The following is a 24,476-nucleotide window of genomic DNA, read 5'->3' as shown; positions in this document are numbered from 1 at the left end:
ATCGACCATGGTATCCTACTGTGGTGTCTCATGGGGCTGGGAGTGGGAGGCACTGTTTTACGGTGGTTCTCCTCCTATCTCCTGGGCCGCTCGCAGTCGGTGTTGACGGGAGGGCAGAGATCCACCCCGAGGCCTCTAGTTTGCGGAGTCCCTCAGGGGTCGGTTCTCTCGCCCCTCCTGTTCAACATCTACATGAAGCCGCTGGGCGAGATTATTCGTGGTTTCGGGGTGGGGTATCATCAGTACGCTGATGATACCCAACTTTTTTTCTCCACCCCGAACCAACCCAGCAATGCCCTCGCCGTGATGTCCCGTTGCCTGGAGAAAGTCCAGGTCTGGATGGGGAGAAACAGGCTTCATCTCAATCCTGCCAAGACTGAGTGGCTGTGTATATCGGCATCTCGGGTTAACCAAATTATTCCACCATTAACGATGAGGGGTGAGGTGTTACCCCCCATTGATAGGGCTCGCAACTTGGGCATCCTCCTGGATTCACGGCTCAATTTTGAAGACCATATAGGAGCCGTGACCAGGGGGGCTTTTGCCCAGGTTTGCCTGGTTCACCAGTTGCGACCCTACCTGGACTGAGATGCCCTACACACAGTCACTCATGCGCTTGTGACCTCCCGTTTAGACTACTGCAACGCTCTCTACATGGGACTGCCCTTGAGGACCACTCGGAGGCTTCAACTGGTGCAGAATGCAGCCACGCGAGTTGTGATGGGGGTTTCCCGATACTCCCATGTAACACCTCTACTCCACAAGCTGCATTGGCTTCTGGTTGCCCTCCGGGTGAGATTCAAGGTGCTGGTGATGACCTATAAAGCCCTGAATGGCTTGTGTCCGGGTTATTTGAGGGAACACCTGCTGCCAGCATCAAGTTCCCTTCGTCCAGTGCGCTTACACAGGGAGGGTCTTCTCAGGGTGCCGGCGGTAAAAGACTGCCAGCGGATAACACCCAGGGAGAGGGCCTTCTCTGTGGGTGCGCCTGCCCTCTGGAACCAGCTGCCCGTGGAGCTTAGGACTGCCCCTGACCTTCGTTCATTCCGCCGGGACCTGAAGACCTGGCTCTTTGAGCTCTCCGGCCGAGGCTGAGAATTTTTAACTGGGGTTTTTATTTTTAAGGGATAATGTAATCTTTTTAATTGTTTTTTAACTTTTGTATTTTGTATTGGTTTGATTTTAAAATACCCTGTAAACCACCCTGAGTCCTTCGGGAAAGGGCGGTATATAAATCTAATAAAATAAAATAAAAATAATAAATAAAATAAATAAAATTATGAGAAATGTCAGCATTATCAGGTAGACCAGACAGGAAATACAGCCAGATAAGCTAATTCTACTTTATTGTAAAACTACATTAATAGAATCTTAATATAAGTTCCATCCAGCCATTATGCAGCTGTGTGCTTTGTCATGGGTGCCCGCATAGTAAGGAAAAGCCTGTTTCAGGGACTTGGGAGCGGCATGCGGAGGAGAGGCATGTCTGGAAGATGTGGCAGATTCTTAACCAGGAGAATGGGGAAGAAGAGGAGAAGAGATCAGGAATTTCAGAAGGGCAGGAGGAGCAATGAGATGAGTGGCTGACTGACAATGGAAGGAAGAACAGCTGCAGCCAAGAGGTTCAGAAGGCCAGCCAGAAGCCAAGGGCAGAGAAGAGGCACTGCAACCAATAATCAGGGATGAAGAAGAACTGCCTCCTCCATGCAGGGCCAAGAGGAGAGAGGTGCAATGGAGGTAAGCAAGCCTACTCGCAAGGAGGTATCCTCACTCCTCCTAATGTGTTGCATCAACTGGCAGCTATTTATCTCTGCATGTGGAGCATTCTTTCACATCATGCATTTGTTTAGCCACCATGTATCTTGCCTTGGAGTTTCGCCCTTGACTCTGTTTCTGGACTTTGGACTTTGCCTTGTGGGTCTTGGAATTGTATTTTGGCTTGTGGGATTTATATTTTGGACCTTGTATTTTACTTAGTTTCCTTTGTGTTTTTGCTCACTTGGAAAATTGGACACGTTGGGTCTTGCTCTGGTTCCTGTATGGGGAATCCTGGGGAATATCATTTGGGCTATTGAAGTCTCAATAAAGACTTGTGGTGTGAGCATGTGTGAGTAGGACAGGACACTCTCTGTTATCTGATCATAGGCAGCATCTTTTCACCCAGTCTCTTAATCTCATTTCCAAATGTCACTTTAAAAGTAAAAATAGAAAATTTATTTTTTTTGCCATGCTTGTTCTTTTTATTTCCTCATTCAGAAGTTTTTTTTTGTAATGAATTAAATTAAAGTTGTAAAAGTAGAAACTGCATATATAACTTCCTGTTTCACACACAATATGATGTATATTCTCTGGAATTGCAGTTTAAGGCAATAGAAAAATACAATAAATAAGGTAATAAAAATATAATAAATACTTAATATTGTTCTCTTCCGAAGTAGATTTTTTGGAACACCAGCTGGGAATAGGCAATAGAATATAAATTTATCCTTGGAAGCCTACTTAAATAAAATATGTATATTGATGTTATACTAATCAGTATAAAAAGAAAAAATAAAAGTGTTAAGTACTTCAGAAAGTGATTAATATTAGGACCCTATCTTTTTTTAACCATCGCATCATGGTTCCAGACTAATTTGCTTTTTCATCTTGCTGAACTTAATGGAACCAATTAATAGAAGTTTCTAATTACAATATTATGAGATCTCCAGAGATCCCCTAACACTTACACAGTTAATTTTTAGGTGTTAATCAAAGGCAATCTAATATTTAGATTTTTAAATCCTCTTTGTAGATGCTTTCATCTGGTTTATTTCTGTAATAGTTCTGTGATGTTTGCTTTAGTGTGACTGTTTTGATTGCTGCTTTTATCTGATGTTTTGTTATGCTGTTTTGCTTTTAATGAGTTTTGAATTTTAACTCATCTTTTTGTTGTAGATGGCAATATGGTCTATAAACTTAAAAATAATTTGTTATGCATCAACAGTGTTGTTAATTTAAGTTGGAACTAAAGGCATTTCTGTGCAGCAGCCTAAGCTACGTATATCCCAGGCTGCTCCTGGCTTTTATTAAAGGTGACTTTAGATTAGACATTGAAATTGCTTTGAAACTGTAAACTAAAAAAAAAGATTACAAAAAAAAAAGTTCAGAGATGCAAGCCACCCAGCAGCCCAGGGCAATGATCACCCAAAGGGAAAGGAGTGTAGGAAGTCATAATTGCAGCTCTGTTTTCAGTAAATTAGAGTGGAACACTTGAAATTGTTCACACTGAGGAGCTTAAAATGGCAGACAAACATTATTTTTTTTAATCCAGCTGGAAAACACTGGTAATGTTTAGCTAAAAGTGGGAAGAATACAGAATTGTTCCTGTTCTCTGGAACAGGGGGATAACATTCTAGCAGTGTTAAACAAAACATGCAAACAGTATAACTATTTCCCCAATGCAACTCAGAACTACATATTATTAAACTATTTATTGTATTTCCAGGGTATACGTCCTAACTCATTATTTCAGTATTGATTGTCTGGTCTTGTGGTTAAGACATTAGGCTAGAAACTGGGACAGTGTGAGTTCTAGTCCTACTTTAGGCATGACTAACTGGCTGGGTGACTTTGGGTGAGACATTATCTCAGCCCAACTCACTTCACAGAGCTGTTGTGGTGGGGAAAATAGGAAGAGGAAGGAGTATTAGTTATGTTTGTCACCTTGAATTATTTATAAGAATAATCAAAGTAGGATAATAAATAAATATTAAAGAATGTTTTAATTAATAAAATTACCAAACTGTCCAGGTAGCCGCTTCCATCTGTGTCATACAAGAGAAACATAACTAAAGAGAAATAATATATTAAAATCATTTTGTGGTAAAGAATTAAAACCATATTTCTAACATAAGTAATATAGAAACTACTACATTAGAAATAAATTCTGAGAAATAAACACATATTGTTTTTCCATTCATCACCACTTTGTAGTAATGTGGAGATTCAGCCTTGAAGATCTAGACTTTGATTTTAATTTGAGATAGGATTGGAAAAATACATGTACATAAAATTTATTTTTAGTCTTCAGGAATATATTAAAATTATTTAATTAGTCATTAAATAGCAAATTCCAAGTTGGTAAAATGTCCAGTATTTCAAAGGAAGAGAATGGATTATTACAACCAGCTAACAAATTCTTTCTCATAGAATACACCACTTTGTCATAAAAGTGTATGTGTATATATTAATATATTAAAATTAATATGTTAAAATTATTTAATTAGTAATTAAATAGCAAATTCCAAGCTGGTAAGATGTCCAGTATTTCAAAGGAAGAGAATGGATTATTACAATCAGCTAACAAATTGTTTCTCATAGAATACACCACTTTGTCATAAAAGTGTACGTGTATCTATATAATATCTAAACAGGATGATCATGAAAAGAAATAATGTCTGTATTATTTTGCTCACATATTAGCTGCACCTAATATTCACCAACTCATATAATTTATTCCTTAATATATAGATGAGAAAAATCTGGTTTGCATAAGCCAATCTTAATATAAAAATAGGAAAATATTTTCCTTTGAAATTAATCTTAAGATTTATATGTTACATATTTGTATTAAAGATACTGGATTATTATTCTGCTCAGAAAATATACTGTTTGAGATCTTATCTCTCAACTTGCAATGGAACTAAATATCCAGCAGATAGAGCCTACTGTCTATATCTTAGCATACATAATTGTAAATATTGTATGTTGCTGCTTTAATGTACCATGATGTCTTAGAAAACTCATGCATTTCTGAACTTAGTTTATCAGCCATATCTTATTACTGTTGCTCAGTTGTTCTGAGCCAATGAACTACATTTGTCATGATGGTCTGTCAATAACTCAACAATGTATCATGACATCTTCTGTAGACCGCTTTTTTATTGCTTTGGATTTTTCTAAATTTCAGAGTCTTCACCAAAGATTCTTAGTTCTATCTTAGTTGTCCAAAATATTTAAGTATTAGCTTCTTTGTTAATACTTTGAGGAAGCTGTATGAATATATTTCAAGTATTGAATAATTTGTTCTTGCTGTTGAAGGCAAGAACAACAATTTTCTCCAGCATCAGAGTTCAAAGACATCAATCTTTCTTTATGCAGCCTTTCAAATAAGTCAATACTCACAACCATATATTATGACTGGGGTACTATGCCCTTGGCAAGATCTAACTTTTTTAGTGATGTAATTTATCTACACTTCAATATGGAATTTAGACAAAACTAGTAGTGTTATGCATTGTAACTTCAGAATATAATGAATGGATGCAATTTTTGTAGCGTTATACATTTAAAATTTTAATGGATTTAATGGGAAAGAGATGTAGACATTCATATTATAAATGGGAACACCATACTGCTTAGTATTTCATGGATAAAGATGATGGATTAAAGACCTGATTTTCTTGTTTGTGATTTTATTATGGTTGTGGGGTAGCCAGGTTAGTGTTTAACAAGATGGGAAGCCATATAAAACTTTTAATAATAAATAAATCAACAAATAGTTGATTAAGTTCAAATATTAAACACGTTCGTGGATTTATGTTTGCTCTGTCATAATAAAAAATGCTGGTCTCTATAATTCACTTTTTCTCTTTTAAACAGTATGTGAAATTCTGAAATACCAGTAACATAATATTTTTATAAGTTTTCTTAGGGATTTTATTTGGACTGTTTCCATTTTACTGTGTGGAAATGAAGCTGCATCAGCATGCAGGAAAAGGAGTGGCAGAACCTGGAGGAATGCCCATGTTCTGCCATTCCTTCATCCAATGCAGTGTTATATAATCAATAACCCAGGTGTCATAATTGTACCTGTGCATGATCAGACATTGATGACCCTGCACAGGTACATTTCAAAAACAACTGAAAGAAGTTAATATTTCAAATTTAAGTTTTTTGGTAAAATAATGAAAATATACGTTTCAGAATATTTCTACACTCTAAAATAATAACAAATATTAATTACAATGGCCATTTTCTTATGTCTACTAAATCAAGGCCATTTCAGAATACTGAGGAAAATTTTGCTAGTTCACATTAGTCACTGACAAATTTCACAAAAACGTTTTGTACTATCAAACATTCTTGACAATCAATAGAGGCATGTAAGTTATTTGACAGTCAAAGCTGCACAGAAATTACATACAATAAATTTATTCCTTGAAAAAATGTTATGCCTTAAGGATACAACTTAATAATCTAGAAGACAGATCCAATGAACTCAGTGGAATTGACTTCTGAACATTTATATTAATTAATTAACTTCTACAGTCCTGCAACTAAACCAGTGAAATACCTGGCTTATAATTCTAAAATTATATTCTCTCAAATATCTAAAACATATTGTAATTGTCAGTTATGATGATTAAATACATATATGAATGAACTGAAGGCGATTGGAAACAAACAACAAGGTCTTGTTTTGCATGAAATACATACATTCTAGTTTGTCTTCAGGTCTCCCTCTTTCAAGAAGGGAAAGATAACAAACAATATCTTTCAGCTGGATTATTTCTGGTATATGCATTGAGGAAAGATGTTGAGGACATGTAGTTATGCTTTTAGCAATTTGCAAATCTGAAATAATATTCATACTGTTTACTTGTATAACAAGAAACAAAATATTTTAAACATCTCACCTGCCTTTATTTCTGATACCATATATAGATCACTTCTTTGTGTCCGTACCAATTGAGAAAATGGGCATCATTTTGCACAAAGGATAATCCAAGGTGATAAATTAGGCTATTTATTTTTAAATCAAATTTATTTAGCAACCCATTTTACCAAAAGTGATTTGGGGCAATGCACAATATTCAGATAAAACAATAATTGTAAACAAAACAAATATATTATATAAAAGACCAAATTAATAAATTAATAAATATCATAAAAAACAAGGATACAAACCATAGGGGGGAAAAAGGAAATAAGAATAACAAGGCAGCCATTAAGCAAGTTTCTGGATTTCTGGGTGTCCCAGTTCTGATAAATTAAAAAATCTTGAGAGCCTTTTGAAATGGATGAAGCTAATCTAATTTGTAAGCTGCTCAGAGTCACCAAGAGTGAGTTGAGCAGGCATATAAATTTTCTTAAATAAATAAATTATTCTAGGGGGAATGATGTTCCATAAGATGGGCATCATGGCAAAGAAAATACATCTCCTGGGATCCACCAACTCTAGGTCCTTTGCAGATAGTACCTACATGCCTTCTCTGCCAGATTTAATTTATTTTTATTTATTTATTTTATTACATTTATATACCGCCCTTTCCCGGAGGACTCAGGGCGGTTTACAGGGTAATTAAAAACCAAAGATACAAAAGTTAAAACCAAGTTTAAAAAAGATTAAATTTATCCCTGTATAAATAAAACCCCAATTAAAATAAATTAATCCTCAGCCTGGGCCAGAGAGCTTGAAGAGCCAGGTCTTCAGGCCCCGGCAGAATGAACGGAGGTAGGGGGCAGTCCTCAGCTCCACTGGCAGCTGGTTCCAAAGGGCAGGCGCCCCCACTGAGAAGGCCCTATCCCTGGGTGTTAACCGCCGGCAATCTCTTACCGGTGGCACCCTGAGAAGACCCTCCCTGTGGGAGCGCACTGGACAAAGGGAACCTGATGCCGGCAGCAGGTTTTCCCTCAGATACCCCGGACTCAAGCCATGTAGAGCTTTATAGGTCATGACCAGCACCTTGAATTTCACCTGGAGGGCAACCGGAAGCCAATGCAGCTCGCGGAGTAGAGGTGTTACATGGGAGTATCGGGAGACCCCCATCACAACTCGTGCGGCCGCATTCTGCACCAGTTGAAGCCTCCGAGTGGTCCTCAAGGGCAGCCCCATGTAGAGAGCATTGCAGTAGTCCAAACGGGAGGTCACGAGCGCATGAGTAACTGTGCGTAGGGCATCTCGGTCCAGATAGGGTCGTAACTGGCGCACCAGGGGAACATGGGCAAAAGCCCCCCTGGTCACGGCTCCTATATGGTCTTCAAAATTGAGTCGTGAATCCAGGAGGATGCCCAAGTTGCGAGCCCTATCAACGGGGGGGGGGTAACACTTCACCCCCCATCATTAGAGGTGGAATAGTCTGGTTGACCCGAGATGCCGATATGCACAGCCACTCAGTCTTGGCGGGATTGAGACGAAGCCTGTTTCTCCCCATCCAGACCTGGACCGCCTCCAGGCACCGGGACATCACGGCAACGGCATCGCTGGGTTGGTTCGGGGTGGAAAGAAAAAGTTGGGTATCATCAGCATACTGATGATACCCCACCCCGAAACCTCGAATGATCTCACCCAGCGGCTTCATATAGATGTTGAACAGGAGGGGCGAGAGAACCGACCCCTGAGGAACTCCACAAATGAGAGGCCTCGGGGCGGATCTCTGCCCTCCCATCAACACCGACTGCGAGCGGCCCAGGAGATAGGAGGAGAACCACCGTAAAACGGTGCTTCCCACTCCCAACCCCCTGAGACGCCGCAGCAGGATACCATGGTCGATGGTATCAAAAGCCGCTGAGAGATCTAATAGGACCAGGACAGAGGAGCAACCCCTGTCCCTAGCCCTCCAGAGATCATTCACCAGCGCAACCAATGCCGTCCGTGTTGTATCCGGGTCTGAAACCCGATTGGTACGGGTCCAGATAATCAGTTTCCTCCAGGAACAGAGGAAGCTGATGCGCCACCACACTCTCAACAACCTTCGCCAAAAAGCGAAGGTTGGAGACTGGGGTGGGGTTGATATAATCAGGGAGATGTGATCCATCAGATAGCCTGATCTCATGCCATAAAGAGCATTAAGAATTAAATCAGAACTAGGAAGCAATTGCAATTCACAGAGCAGAGGTTTAACATGCACATTTCTAGCAGTGCACATAACTACTTGTGCCATTATAGTCCACACCAGCTGAAGCTTCTGAATATTCTTCAAGGGCAGCCCCATTGCAATACATGGCATAATCCAGTCTGGAAGTGACTAGGACATAAGTGATTGTAAGTAGGGCCTGTTGATCCAGGAACATACACAACTAGCAGCTCTAATCCATGTTTGGTTGGGTTTATTCCTTTACTGAGTGCCAATGATACTCTAGATATATTTTCTTCCATGTCATCTGCCTCAGCTGCTCTGTAAATCACTGAAAGGAAGAGATTCTACCAGAACAATTGAGTCCAAGGCTTCAGCCACTCTCTTATTCCAATTCTGTACATACTTCATTATTAGAGTTGCCAGTACCACTATATTCAATTATCTATAGTTCTAGGGATATTTATAATAGAAATTTAAATTAACTCATTTTAAAACCAATATAAAAAGCAGCATAGAATATTTTCATTATATATACTGTACAGCAACATTTTCTGCTTACATTTGGATGCTACTTTAACATACACAATATTTTTTTCCAAGCACAAAGGTTTGATAACTTTGTTGTGAACTTCTAGATAAGAAATAGTAGCACTATATAATTAGTAATAATTCATCTGAATTGTTTCAGTTATTTTTATAAGATGCTTTCATGCTCATTTCATTTATTCTTCTTCTGCAATTGTTTAAGCACAGCTTCTTGCTGTACTCTGAGGAAGCAATCAGACTGTGGTAATCTCTTCAACTGAATATGATCCAAGCTTAATGCCATAATTATATTTGTAAAAAAAACTAAAGCACTAAACTAAATACAATTTGATTCCAATTGTTTTAATGGGCTTTGAATAATAACTAAGATGCCAGATGATGATTGAAGAAGAATGCCTAAATAATAACTTAGCAATATATTTAAATACGACCAATTCTTATTTTCATGAAAAATATCCTTGAAACTGGTATTCTATGAATATCAAAACAATTGAGAACTGTATGGGGAATAAGAACCACAGTTTATTAAACGGTATTCAGTAAGCATCTAAGATCAACTTAAATCTTACACATGTAAATGTAATGGGTTTATTCTCATTTGAAAAATTACTTTGAAAAGAGAGATCTGGAAGAATTAATAGTTGAGCCTTTTAATTTTTCTGTTTGCCAACTTTTTCTCTATTCAGATATCCCTGTGACATTTGTCTCTAGACTTTATAATTTATACCCAATTTCCTCCCCTTTCCTAAAAGTGCTATTTTTCTCCCATTCCCACTACAAAAACTTTAAATCATTAAAAAGGAATAGAAAGAATTTAAGGATTATTAAAGGCTTTCTATTACGTCCCAGAACAAGTGGTAGCTCCATTCAAGGCAATCAAACTCACCTCCTAGAAGGAATGATGATTTATTCTTTACCAACGGACTGCTGTGAGGAACTTTGTTTCCAAAAGATACAAAGATATATGTTCACAAAATTCATCTGGTAAATCAGCCTCAAGAAAGGTCTTCATAAATAACTTGAAACCTTCTAAATCTGCATGGATCCAGCTTCGTGTCCCATCCCGAGCCGCATAAACCAGCCAGGAGGGGCACGGGTCCAATAAGGACGTAGTGGAGCTCAGTTTCCTCATGATCTTGTCTACCTCGTCCAGAGTCACAGGATTGAACTCTTCCCAGATAACATCAACAAGACTGTCCATGTTCTCATCGTCAGATTCTGCCCAGTCGGAATCCAAACCGGTCCGGATCCGAGCGATTTTGTCCAGCAGATGTTGGCTAAATTCCTCGGCATGACCCTGTAAGGGATCCTCCTTCACTTCTTGATTAAGGAGGGAGCGGGTCACCCTAAACAGGGCGGTCGGGCGATTATCTGCAGATGCGATAAGGGTAGCAAAGTAATTAGACCTTGCCCTCCTCAACGCCGTGAGATAAGACCTCGTAAAGGACCTTAGTTGCGATCGGTCAGATTCGGATCGGCTGGATCTCCAACAGCTCTCTAGGCCCCGTCTCCGACGTTTCATCTCCCGGAGCTCCGTAGAAAACCATGGAGCCCACTGGGATCTGCACCGGGTCAGGGGCCGCATGGGTACAACTCGGTCGAGTGCTTCCATGGCTGCCTTTTCCCAGGCTTCCACCATGGCATCGGCCGAGCTATGAGCAAAGGAGGCAGGTGGGGACCCAAGCGCTGTTTGGAACCGCTCAGGCTCCATTAGCCATCTGGGGCAGTACCATCTCGTTGGTTCAGTAACCCCACGATGGGGAGTGGCAAAACGGAAGGTCAGACGCAGGAGATGATGATCAGTCCATGACAGGGGCGTAACAATAGGGGAACCCCCACCCAGATCATCTAACCACTGTCCAGATAGGAAAATTAAATCGAGCGTGTGACCCCCCACATGAGTCGGGCCCTGGATTACCTGCGTCAGGTCCATGGCCATCATGGAAGCCATGAACTCCCGAGCTAACTCAGATGATCCCCCCAGGGATGGTAGGTTGAAGTCACCCAAGATCATAAATTTGGGGAACTCAACCACCAGTCCCGAGAAGATGACAAGAAGCTCAGGCAGGGCTGCCGCTACGCGACTAGGTGAAAGGTACACCAGCAGTAAGCCCAACTGAGTCTTCGGGCCACATCTTAGGAGGAGAGACTCACACCCGGCTATTTGGACAACAGTGGCCTCCCGCGGATATAGGTTCTCCCTCACCGCTATCGCCACTCTCCCGCCTCTTCCCTGAGCCCGAGGCCTGTGTAGCACCTGGAAACCTGGTGGGCAAAGATCCACCAAAGGGACACCACCCTCTGGCCCTAACCAGGTCTCCGTAATGCAAGCCAGATCCGCATATTCTCCCTCAACTAAATCCCGGATGAGAGGAGCTTTATTAACTACGGACCTGGCGTTAAGATATACAAGCCTGAGCTCAGGTGGTTGTTTATCTTCGCTCCCAGAACCACGGGCTGAAACCAGAGGGTCAGAGCACATCACTGCTTGAAGATAGCGGGGACGCACTCCCGGATGTTGATGCGGCCCTCTGTTTGTACACCTAATGCCATTCCCTAACTTTGGGCCAGTCACCCTCTCTCATTTCAATTCTTGTGGTGGGGGAAAGTACAGGTATGTTCATTGCCTTGTTTATATAAATATTTATATAAATAATGAAGGTTGAGCTATAAATTAAATTAAATAAACTGTGAATACCCAAATAAGATGTCTTATCCTCCCTTTCTCTCAGTTTCAAATCTCCCTCCCCTTCTGGTTTGTTTGTTGTTGTTTTTTAACTGGTTTGTATATGTTTCTCTGAGACTGAATTGACACCACTTTCTTCCCCATATACAGTTCCAGCATTTGTCATTTCTACATTCCATGTCATTATTGCTTCTTTACGCTGCTGATCATCTCCACTACAAAACTGTTTGTTTTCTTTTGCTCTTTACTTAATACTCTTTATGCCACTCAATTATTAATGTCTCCTGCACACAAGATTGCTTCTTCTTCATTTTTCAGCGATGTTTTCAGCCATATCCCTGAATATGGCAGGAATTACTCAATTTATCAACATACAGAGGTACAGAGAATATTTGTCAACCCCACAGGCACAACCAAAACACAGTACAAAGAATGTACATCTTTGAATATTAATTATATGCTTCCTTCATTTGATATATTTTTGGGGGAAAACCTGCAGTAAATATCAAATCTACTTTATTTTTTTCTTTATCTTCACTATCTTTCTTTACTGTCAACTTTCATTATACCTACAGATGTCATGCAACAACAAAAAAAGAGGTGACATTATGTTGTGTAAGGGTTATTAGTCATCAATATCTAAATATGAAAAAAGAAAATATAAAATAAATCTACAGAAAGTAATAGCATTAATCAAGTATATCAGCTAACATATATACCAGATATACTTACTTGTTTAGGAATATCTTGCTTCTGGAGTGCAGGAAAAGAAAGGAAATATTTTTGTATAATTTTCTCAGACTCATTCTTACAACCAGCCTTTTTTGCTGAAATTTTGATTTGATTACTAAATAGATTAGAAAGAAATCTCACAATCAAAAAGTTTCCAATATTAATAAAATTGCAAAGAATTGGTGTTAGCAAATAACCATAGCAACCAAAAATATCAGTTTAGATGCTCAATTTAGATACCATATAATTTCACATATTTATTTGACTCCAATTTGATCAGTCTTGGATAAAGTTCTATTAGGCAGTTAAATTTTCTTCCATAGAATGGCCATGCACCAAGATATTTATTTTTGTTTATTATTTTTATTTTATTTTAAACATTTATATAGCCATCCAACTAACTCTAGGTGGCTTCCAATCAAAAGCTACAACAACATATAAAATTATATTAACAGTACAAAACTAAAAAGAATGAAGAATTAAAAACACAAAATTCTGGTACCAGGTCAATCTTCTAACACACAATTATCCAATCTTATTCCAGCACTGGGGTGCCAGGTCTTCTAAGCTTAATGGAAGGCTAAGAGCACAGAAATTTGCTAAACGTTAGGGGACAACTGTTTCATAGGGCAGGGATTTTTATTTTAATTAAAGTAAAAGGTACACCTCCTAGTTTCTATTAGATCAGGGGTGTCAAACTCACAATGTCATGTGACGTGTCGCTATGTATTGCGACTTTTTTTTATTGCCAACAATGGGGTGAGTGCAGTTTCAGCATGAGGCATCTGGCCCATGGGCTGTTAGTTTGACACCCCTGTATTAAATGATAATACTTACGAAAAGGAACAAGGAACATGCTCATTGCTCACCCTACCTGGTCTAGAAGGATGGGTAAATGTCATTAGCGGAAAGTATCTCTCAGATATGTCAATAATATTCTTAATATTTTAACAATAATATTTCATTGGACCAAGAATTAATAAATGTACAGGTGTTTGATTAAAATAGATCAAGGTTAAAACCATCTGCAGGGAAGTATTAATATGTTCTAGCTATGTATATAATGTATATAATGATTGCAAAGGGCACAAAAATAATGGAGTGAATTTCTAGCAACAAATATAATGTAAGAAAATAGGTAAGAAAGACAAGTTACCCCTTCAGGATTATATTTTTCTAGCACACCATTGCCATGGAATTCTTTTATAACATCCTTAATTTTCTTTGTTGAATCTGTAAAAATAGTGTTGGAAGTCGTTTACTTTTTGAAATAAGCTGGCTTTCTAAACAAATAGCATTTATGTTTTGGCTCCATGACAAATAATTCAATATACTATTTTCACCAGAACACTGTCTACTTTACCCCAATTGTAATAAAGCCTGTCAGAAATCTCATTAATTATATTAACTAGGCTATTGGAATATAGCAAGTTTTAATTTGTAATTGCAATTTACTTAATAAATACTAACAAAATGTAAGACACTCCATTCCAAAATTACCATATTAAAACTCTCTTCTTTAGCAACTAGTTGGATTTTGAAAGGGCATGAAGTTAAATCTGAGAATATTTTTAATATCTAAGAAGTTGAATTCTACATATGCAATTAATTCAAAATCTACACACAAACAAAGCGTTCTGATCCACCCAGATGACTCAACCCTGTTTGAAGTTGGGAAAGCACTTTTTAAAAACATGCACTTGCCTTTCGTAACCTTTTCTAATAAATCCTTCCTATAATAATCATATATGCTAATTCAAAGATTGTTATTTTAATTAAAGTAGAAGTAGAGCGTGAAGAAATTCATATTTCTTTTATCAGGGAAACATTCACAAATATAAAACATGATTTTTGAGTAATGAATTGTTTTTATTTCATTAGAATGAATATGAAACAGCTCTGCAAAATGCTTAGTGGATATTACAAAACACTAGGACCAATTCTTCAAAATTCTTGCCCACTATCCCTGACACAAATCTGCCAATTATTGTATCTAAGTAAAATGCAGTATATGAAAGCACATCAAACGCTCATGGAAAATGTGTTCAGATTAATGTTCCCAAGAGTTTCTACCATGCAATACAATAGTGGTCCCCAACATTTCTGGCACCATGGAAAACAATTTTTACATGGTCTGGGGGGGAGGGGGGATGGTTTCCAACACAAACTAGATCCTGCACATGTGCAGATGAAGCTTCACTCACTCAACCACCACTTACATTTGAAAACCCACCTAATTAGTTTATCTTCACTCTTAAATAAATGAAAAAGTATTTGTTAAGTCTAAGAATTTAAAGAATTTGAAATAAAGGGCAAAAGGTTTTTCCTTTAGTCAGGATATGGACCAGTCCAGGGGGTTGTGGATCAGGGGTTGGGGACCCCTGCAATATAACAGCAGTATGAGAAAGTAATTGTATGCATCAGTCATAGATTATTACCCCAACAACAAATATATTGTATCTGTCTAGCACAGAAATATACATTTTTATAACAATTGTTATAACTTTCAATTGTTCATATTTGTATATTGTAATTTTTACACATATAGGTGAAGATATATATTTATTTATTTTATTAGATTTATATACCGCCCTTTCCCGAAGGACTCAGGGTGGTTTACAGGGTATTTAAAAACCAAACCAATACAAAATACAAAAGTTAAAAAACAATTAAAATTAAATTATCCCTAAAAATAAAAACCCCAGTTAAAAATTCTCAGCCTGGGCCGGAGAGCCCGGCAGAATGAACGAAGGTCAGGGGCAGTCCTAAACTCCACAGGAAGCTGGTTCCAGAGGGCAGGCACACCCACAGAGAAGGCCCTCCCCCTGGGTGTTATATATTGTTATATATTGTAAGATTTGAGAAGCTGCGAAAGAATTATTAAATTAGAGAAAAAAACAAATTTATATATCATTCATTCATTCAGTGAAAAATTTTTATGGCTGTAATATTATTTAGCCTTCTTGTTATCTTCTTTACTCCTCCCTTTTATTGGGATGATGATGATGATGATGATGATAATGACGATGATAATTATCATTATTCTGTTGCTTTGCATGTACCCTGAGAGCTTCTGCACCAGAAAAAAATCTCTTGTGTGTCTAATTGAGGGGTGTCAAACTGCCGGCCCATGGGACAGATGCGTCATGGCGAAACTGCCCCCACCCCATTGCTGGCAAGGAAAAAAAGTCACGATATGTCTCATAATATTGCAGGTTTGACACCCCTGGTCTAATCACATATTCATTTCAATGTTTCTTAAATGCATAAATATGTCATAATGATTGATGGCATCAGTATAGTTATACCATTATCAATATCATTTAGAAATTTGTGCCATTGCACATAGTCTAATATACCAAGATTTATTAAATAAGGTATTATGTAGTGACAGAAGCTTTTCAACAATCAAAGATGTTCTAGGTTTTCAGATTTATCTATGGTTCAAGAAATCATTCTTGGTGGAGGGTTACTTACATGTAAGTAGAGTATATAACAATAATGCTCTAAAATATATAATATAGTACACTATTCAGTTGCCAAACTAGAAGAACATACTATGATTAATATTCAATTATTGTAAAGTTCCTTAAACTTAAAAACTATGTTCTTTTCAAAGCAAAAAAGTCAAGGCATTTAAAATGGAATAATTATCAATAATATGATTATTTACCAATTTTATTGTGCATTATTCATAATTACTTCATCATTTTAAATGCCTTGATGTTTCTGTTTTGAAAAGAGAATATAGCACATAGATTTTAAGTTAAATGTAGCCTCTAGACTTCTTTTCTATTACTTTTTGTAAGTTTATAATATAAGTTTGATAAGTTTATAATTCATTATGAAATTATGGAAATATAAATGTACTTACATTCTGCATATTTTTGAAGCTGAGAAAACTCCGAGGACTCAGGTTAGCCCACTCCTCCTGGTTCATCATGACATTAAAATGCAGTTTTATATTCCAAACAGTTGTGTTGCAATTTCAATTGGTGGCTATGAAGATACCCCAACTTTTCAATCTAGTTTCTATACAAATCAGGTAGTCAAAAAGAAAAATATTATAAGTTTTTAGAACTATTGTATTGGTATTAAAAAGTAATATGAACAAGACAATAATATCGGTATGCCAATATATTAATTATATTGATATTCATCTATTAGGTTGGACTTTCTGAACTATGTGAAACTTAATCACATGCATACTCATCCTTGTATGCATAAATATATCATTAATATATATCTATACTTTTATAAAGAGATCTTATTTTTATTTACTATATTTTTATATTGCTAGGTTTTATAGGGTCCATTGATACTGCATAGTACAGTATCAAAAATCAGAACACATTACAATAAGTCAATAAATGTAACAACAACATGTAGCAATAATAAAATTAGAACTATTATAAATACCCATCCAAGAAAAAGATGCCAACACACAATATTCTTCTAAATAGTTCTGTTTCCAAGATTTCCAAAAGAGGCATGGTGAACTAAGCATATCTCCAACAAAGCTGAGGCAACAACCTTGGCAAAGACTGAAGTGGACAAGGAGAGGATGGGAACTTACTGATGTTTGCTCTATATGGCTGCTTCTCGTGAGGAGACCGTAGGACAGTGGACTCCCACAGGTGTGAGTACTGGAAGATGAATGGATCGATGCATTCTGATGGAGCCTTTTAAAAGAGGCTTTGCTAACCTCAATTTCTAATCATTTTTGAAAATTGCCTATTTAACTACCACACTTTTCAGCAGAATTTCAACTGCTCAGAGCTGCTGGGAAGTGATACATTCTGTGAGCTTTGGAAGGGCTGCACCAGGGGAGTGGCTAGGGCCCTGATTGGTTTGCATTGTATTTGAACTGCATTTGGGGCCCTGATTGGATCTCCATCGCTTTTCAGCAGAATTTCAACTGCTCAGAGCTGCTGGGAAGTGGTACATTCTGTAAGTTTTGGAAAGGCTGCACCAAAAAAGTAGCGTCCCGCGCACCTAACAGCACGCAAATTATATAACTAAAAATCAAAAACAGCAGTGGTACATTCAGGGCAAGTGCATCTGAGATTCGTTGTATCTCAGCATGTCTGGCTTAGTTCAGTGCAACACTTGGTATCAGCCTCCTCTACCACAAAGATCCTGCAGGAGAAGGGCAGTGTGGACAACCTTGGGATCTGGCAGGGTGAGATCTGTGAACCATAAACAAAAAGTTTTCACTGTGTCCCTGCACAACAGATACAGTGCCCTTTCTGACCTTAAAAGGGACATTAAGGAGACAGGTAAAGGTATCTGTGATAATAACTCAAATAAGCAGGGGATCATGGTCCAAGATGAAAAACTTGTTTTCGACAGGGAGAAGTGTGAATCTGGTATTACACACCAGTCATGAAAGAACAGAAAGGCATCCAAAAAGAGAAGCCACCTTCTGGTTGGTGATTCAATTATAAGGGATGTAAATTTAGGAAAGGACACAGAGGTTTTGAAAGAGGTCAGGTGTCTTCCAGGTGCTACTGCCAGTAGGGACAAGAAGCATATTTCTAAAATAATCAAGAATGCCAGCAAGGACTGTGATGTGGAGGCTATTGTACATCTTGGCACTAACGATCTGTCCCAAAAAGATGTACTCTCTGTGCAGAATGATTTCCAGAGCTTGGGGCAGGAACTTAGCAGAATAGGCTGTAGGCTTACTTTTTCAGAGGTTTTACCAGTGTATAAGGAGCAAAATGGAAAAGGCCAGCGTATAGCAGAATTTAATATGTGGCTAAAGCAGTGGTGTAAAGGAGAAGGCTTTGGTTATATTAGTCATGATGTCTGTAGCTGGTCCAATGAAAAAATGTATAAAAGAGATGGTCTGTATACATCCAAGAAAGGGACTGAGTTACTTGGCAATAAATTCACAGCTTTTCTGGAGGAACATTTAAACTAAACAATGGGAACAGTGAGTTAATTGATACAGAACATCACTGTCCTCAGCAATCTAAGAAAACAGGGGAAGCCAGGCACCACACAAATTATGCAGCAAGTAAACACAGGGTCAGTCATAAAGGACTCAAATGTCTATACACTAATGCACAGAGTATGAACAGTAAGCAGGGTGAACTAGAAATTCAGGTAAATGAGAGCGGATATGATATTGTTGCCATTACGGAAACGTGGGATGAAACCTACAAATGGAACACACAGCTAGAGGGATTTAAACTATTTAAAAGAAAAAGACTAAACAAAAGATGAGGTGGAGTTGGTCTCTACATAAGAAATAACTTTATCTCTACAGAAATAGAGCACAACAATGATGAAAACTGTAAACCTGAATGCATTTGGGTCAATATAAAAGGGGGAAAAATGACATGGCCATAGGTGTATATTATAGGCCGCCCAACCAAGCAGAGGAAATAGATGAACTTTTTGCTAGTCAGCTAACTAAGGTATGTAAGAAGCACATCACAATAGTAATGGGGGACTTTAATTACCCTGATATCAAGTGGGAGACAAACTCTGCACCAAGTGGAAGATCAAACAGATTCCTGATAAACCTAGCAGACAACTTTCTCTCCCAAAAAGTAGAGAAGGGAACTAGGGGATTAGCCACATTGGATTTAATTCTCACAAACAGAGATGAAATGATAGAAAATGTCGAAGCCACAGGAACCTTGGGGGGAAGTGATCATGCAATATTGGAATTCAACATTCTGGAAGCACAAGCAATAGAACACAGCCAAACTAGAGCCTTGGACTTTAAAAGAGCTAATTTCAATAAACTTAGAGAGACCATGGGAAGAATTCCATGGATGAGAATCCTAAAGGGGAAAACAACTCAAGAAGCTTGGGAAATTTTGAAAAGTGAGATAATAAAGGCCCAGTCTAGTACAATACCAACAAAGAAGAAAAATAACAGCTCTCAAAAGAAACCAGCATGACTGCATAAAGAACTCTCTGATAAATAGAAAGATAAAAAGGACAAGTATAAGAATTGGAAAGAGGGGCACATAACTAAGTCAGAATATCAGCAAATAGCCCGTGCCTGCAAAGATGAAGTGAGGAAAGCTAAGGCTCAAAATGAACTAAGGCTTGCGACCAAAGTAAAAAATAACAAAAAATGCTTCTTTCAACATATAAAAAAGAAGAAAAAAGTGAAGGAAATGATTGGTCCATTAGTGGGGGAAAGTGGCAAGAAGGTGACAAGCAATAGGGAGAAAGCAGAACTATTTACCGTAACTTGTGTTTTGCATCTGTCTTTACACAAAGGGAAAAAACAGTCCAACCTACCAAAACCAGTTCCATAAAAAACAGAATAGAAATGCAAGTTAAGATAGGCAAGGAAATGGTAAGTGAACACCTGTACAGCCAAGACGAGTTCAAATCACCAGGACCAGATGGATTACACCCCAAGGTTCTCAAGGAACTGGCAGACGTGATCTCAGAACCACTGAACTATATTTTTCAAAGATCCTGGAGCACTGGGGAACTACCAGAGGACTGGAAGAGAGCTGATGTAGTTCCCATCTTCAAAAAAGGGAAAAAAATAGACCCAGGAAACTACAGACCTATCAGCCTGACCTCAATACCTGGGAAGATTCTGGAAAAGATAATCAAACAACAAATCAGCAAACACCTTGATGCAAACAAAGTCATCACTAAAAGTCAACATGGATTTGTCAAAAACAGATCATGCAAGACAAATCTTATTACATTCTTTGACCTATTGACAAGATTATTGGACCAGAGGAATGCTGTTGATATAATTTACTTGGACTTCAGTAAGGCATTTGATAAAGTAGATCACAACCTACTACTTGATAAGATACAAAAATGTGGGTTAGATAGCATCACCACCAGATGGATTCGTAGCTGGCTGACAGGCCGTAGTCAGCATGTGGTCCTCAATGGAACTGCATCTACATGGAAGTGTGTAGTGGGGTGCCCCAGGGCTCTGTTCTGGGCCCAGTGCTCTTCAATATCTTCATTAACGATTTGGATGAGGGGATAGATGGGGAACTCATCAAATTTGCAGACGACACCAAGCTGGCAGGAACAGCCAATACTCCAGAAGATAGGCTTAAGAGGAGGATCTGGACAGACTCGAACACTGGGCACTATCTAACAAAATGAAATTCAATTGTGAAAAAAGTAAGGTTCTACATTTAGGCAGGAAAAATCAAATGCACAGGTATAGTATAGGTGGTACCTTACTCAATAGTAGTAACTGTGAGAGGGATCTCGAAGTCCTAGTAAACAATCACTTCAATATGAGCCAGCAGTGTGCTGCAGCTGCCAAAAAAACCAACACAGTGCTAGGCTGCATTAACAGAGGGATAGAATCAAGATCAAGTGAAATACTAATACCACTTTACAATGCTTTGGTAAGGCCACACCTAGAATACTGCATCCAGTTTTGGTCACCACGATGTAAAAAAGATGTCGAGACTTTAGAAAGGGTACAGAGAAGAGCAACAAAGATGATTGGGGGACTGGAGGCTAAAACATATAGGGAACGGTTGGTGGAATTGGGTATGTGTAGTTTAACGAAGAGAAGGGTGAGGGGTGACATGATAACAGTGTTCCAATATCTCAGGGGCTGTCACAAAGAAGAGGGAGTCAAGCTATTCTCCAAAGCACCTGAAAGCAGGACAAGAAGCAACGGATGGAAACTAGTCAAGGAGAGAAGCAATCTAGAACTAAGGAGAAACTTCCTGACAGTTATAACAATTAACCAGTGGAACAACCTGCCTCCAGAAGTGGTGAATGCTCCAACACTGGAAGTTTTTAAGAAGAGACTGGACAGCCATTTACCTTGCATTTCTTTTTCTTTGGGATGGTTTTAGTTGCTACCTCTTGTACAATGTTGCGAACCTCTGTCCATAGTTCTTCAGGCACTCTGTCTATCAGATCTAATTCCTTAAATCTATTTTTCACCTCTACTGTATATTCAACAGGGACATGATTTAATTCATACCTGAGTGGCCTAGTGCTTTTCCCTACTTTCTTCAGTTTAAGCCTAAACTTTGCAATGAGAAGCTCATGGTCTGAGCCACAGTCAGATCCTGGTCTTGTTTTTACTGACTGTAGAGCTTTTCCATCTTTGGCTGCAGAGCACATAGTCAATCTGATTTCTGTGTTGACCGTCTGGTGATGTCCATGGGTTGTTGGAAAACAGTGTTTGCTATGACCATCGTATTCTCTTGACAAAATTCTATCAGCCTGTGCCCTGCTTCATTTTGTACTCCAAGGCCAAACTTGCCTGTTATTCCGGTTATCTTTTGGCTTCCTACTTTAGCATTCCAATCCCCCATGATGATAAGGACATCATTTTTTGGTGTTAGTTCTATAAGGTGCTGTAGGGCTCCATAGAACCGGTCAATTTCATCCTCTTCAGCACTGGTGGTTGGGGCATAGACTTGGACTACTGTGATATTGAATGGATTCAAACTGAGATCATTCTGTCATTTTGAGGATTGTAACCCAGTATTGCTTTTCCAACTCTTTTACTGACTATGAAGGCTACTCCATTTCTTCTGAGGGATTCTTGCCCGCAGTAGTATACCTGATGGTCATCTGAATTAAATTCACCCATTCCTATCCATTTTAGTTCGCTGATACCTAAGATGTCGATTTTCAGTCTTGTCATCTCTTGTTTAACTACATCCAGCTTGCCTTGATTCATGGATCTTACATTCCAGGTTCCTATGGAGAAAAAATATTTACAGCATCGGACTTTCCTTTCACCACCAGACACATCCACTGCTGAGCATCCTTTCGGCTTTGGCCCAGTCGCTTCATTCTTTCTGGTGCTACTAGTACTAGCCCTCTGCTCTTGCTCAGTAGCATATTGGACGCCTTCCGACCTGAGGGGCTCATCTTCCAGCATCATATCATTTTGCCTTTTGGTACTGTCCATAGGGTTTTCGTGGCAAAGATACTGGAGTGGGTTGCCATTTCCTTCTCCAGTGGATCACATTTTGTCAGAACTCTCTCCTATGACCTTTCCATCTTGGGTGGCCCTTCACGGCATAGCTCATAGCTTCATTGAATTACGCAAGCCCCTTCGCCACGACAAGGCAGTAATCCATGAAGGGGTCAAGCAGGATACCCTATAACATTTCAGACAAATGTTGTCCAATCTCTTCTTAAAAGCTTCCAGTGTTGGAGCAGCCACAACTTCTGGAGGCAAATTGTTCCACTGATTAACTGTTCTAAGTGTCAGGAAATCTCTCCTTAATTCTAAATTGTTTAATCTCCATCCATTGCTTCTTGTCCTGTCTTCAGGTTCTTTGAAGAATGGGTGATCTTTACAACAGCTTTTGTATATTGGAACAAACTATCATGTCACACCTACTCCTTCTTTAATGAAACTAGATCTATCCAATTCCTGCATCCGTTCTTGGTATGTTTTAGCCTTCAGTCCCCTAATCATCCTTGTTGCTCTGCTCTGCACTCTTTTCTAGAGTTTAAATTGATTGATTTATTAAATGTATGAAGAAAATAATATTTCAATACTGATAATTGAATTGATAAAAATTAATTAGGCATTTCATCAAATTTACAACCTAGATTTAGGAAAAACATTATTATGTCCCATTTACATGAATCAGTCAGATTAGGATCTTTCACATATACTTCTGTTTTGCTCAAAGATTTACTAAATATGTTGATGAAGCTTACTTTAAGGCAAAGGAATGCAAAATGTCAGTTAAAGTTATATACTATCTTATCTTGAAATAGAAATGTTAAAACAAATAAACTAAAAAAAATCTACTATTGTAGACTAGTATCAGGCTACTAGTGTAGGTTAATATCAAACAAAATATTCAAACATATTTTCAGTTAGATCAGAATAGCTTATGATTCTGACAGTTTGATTTCAATTTCCTTATACTTCAACTGTCTTAAAGATATTCTCTTTTAAAAATATATTTGTGTGATCTGAAATACCTTTGGCATAATTACCTTCTTGTTAATTTCATTACTGGTAACTGAATTAAATAATCTCTCCATGTTCATACTTACAGGCTTGATTCATTATTCCTTGTTACACACAAACACACACTCCCACACACATTTTTATTTAGGGCTCAGATCAAATCATTGCTAAAGTCTCATAGGAATTAAAGTAAAACATTAAAATGCCTAATATAAACCCATTAATTTCAGTGTACAATATCTGGTGTGAGTACAATCTTTTTGGGTATGATATTAAAATTATTAAAATATATTCTATTTCATTATGATTTCTTAATGAAATAAAATTCTGTTTGATTTGCCACAAAATATAGGATCATTGCAGATCTTATTGCTGCATTTTCCACTCTTCTTATTCATCTATTCCCCAATAGTTTATTGTTATATAGTAACAATGTGAATTGTAAGAGAAAGCCCTTATAAAGAATTACACATACTTGTAATACAAACTTATTATAATAACCTTAAAAACAATCTACAATACATGAGTAAGTACTGCCCAAGAAGCTGCTGATATAGTTTTACTAAGGAACTATTGAGTCTGTCATTTGCAACCAAACAAGACAGACACAGACTTCAACAAATAGAACTGCCAAAAAAACCCCAATTGCTACCAACCTGCCTTCCATTGAGGACCTGTATACTGCATGAGCCAGAAAGAGGGCTGTGAAAATATCTACAGACCCCGCACATCCTGGACATAAATTGTTTCAACC

General features: G+C 38.2%; 1 protein-coding gene across 1 annotated transcript in view; it reads right to left on the bottom strand.

The window, feature by feature from the left end:
- DGKB (diacylglycerol kinase beta) overlaps positions 1 to 16,747 on the bottom strand; it is a gene marked incomplete at both ends in the record, with an annotated part of 346,918 nt that extends 330,171 nt beyond the window's left edge. The window contains 8 exon segments of the mRNA XM_081346260.1: positions 3,778 to 3,827; positions 6,478 to 6,615; positions 10,273 to 10,348; positions 10,351 to 10,421; positions 12,801 to 12,825; positions 13,961 to 14,037; positions 16,679 to 16,711; positions 16,714 to 16,747. Of these exon segments, the coding sequence (XP_081202386.1) occupies positions 3,778 to 3,827; positions 6,478 to 6,615; positions 10,273 to 10,348; positions 10,351 to 10,421; positions 12,801 to 12,825; positions 13,961 to 14,037; positions 16,679 to 16,711; positions 16,714 to 16,747 (504 nt within the window).
- Positions 16,748 to 24,476: the final 7,729 nt, after the last annotated feature.

The sequence above is a fragment of the Vipera berus genome (genome assembly GCF_964194415.1).
Source record: "Vipera berus genome assembly, chromosome: Z".
In the NCBI taxonomy this organism is placed as follows: Eukaryota; Metazoa; Chordata; class Lepidosauria; order Squamata; family Viperidae; genus Vipera; species Vipera berus.
Note: the sequence above shows the minus strand (reverse complement) of the source record. Positions and strands in the feature narration are given on the sequence as shown.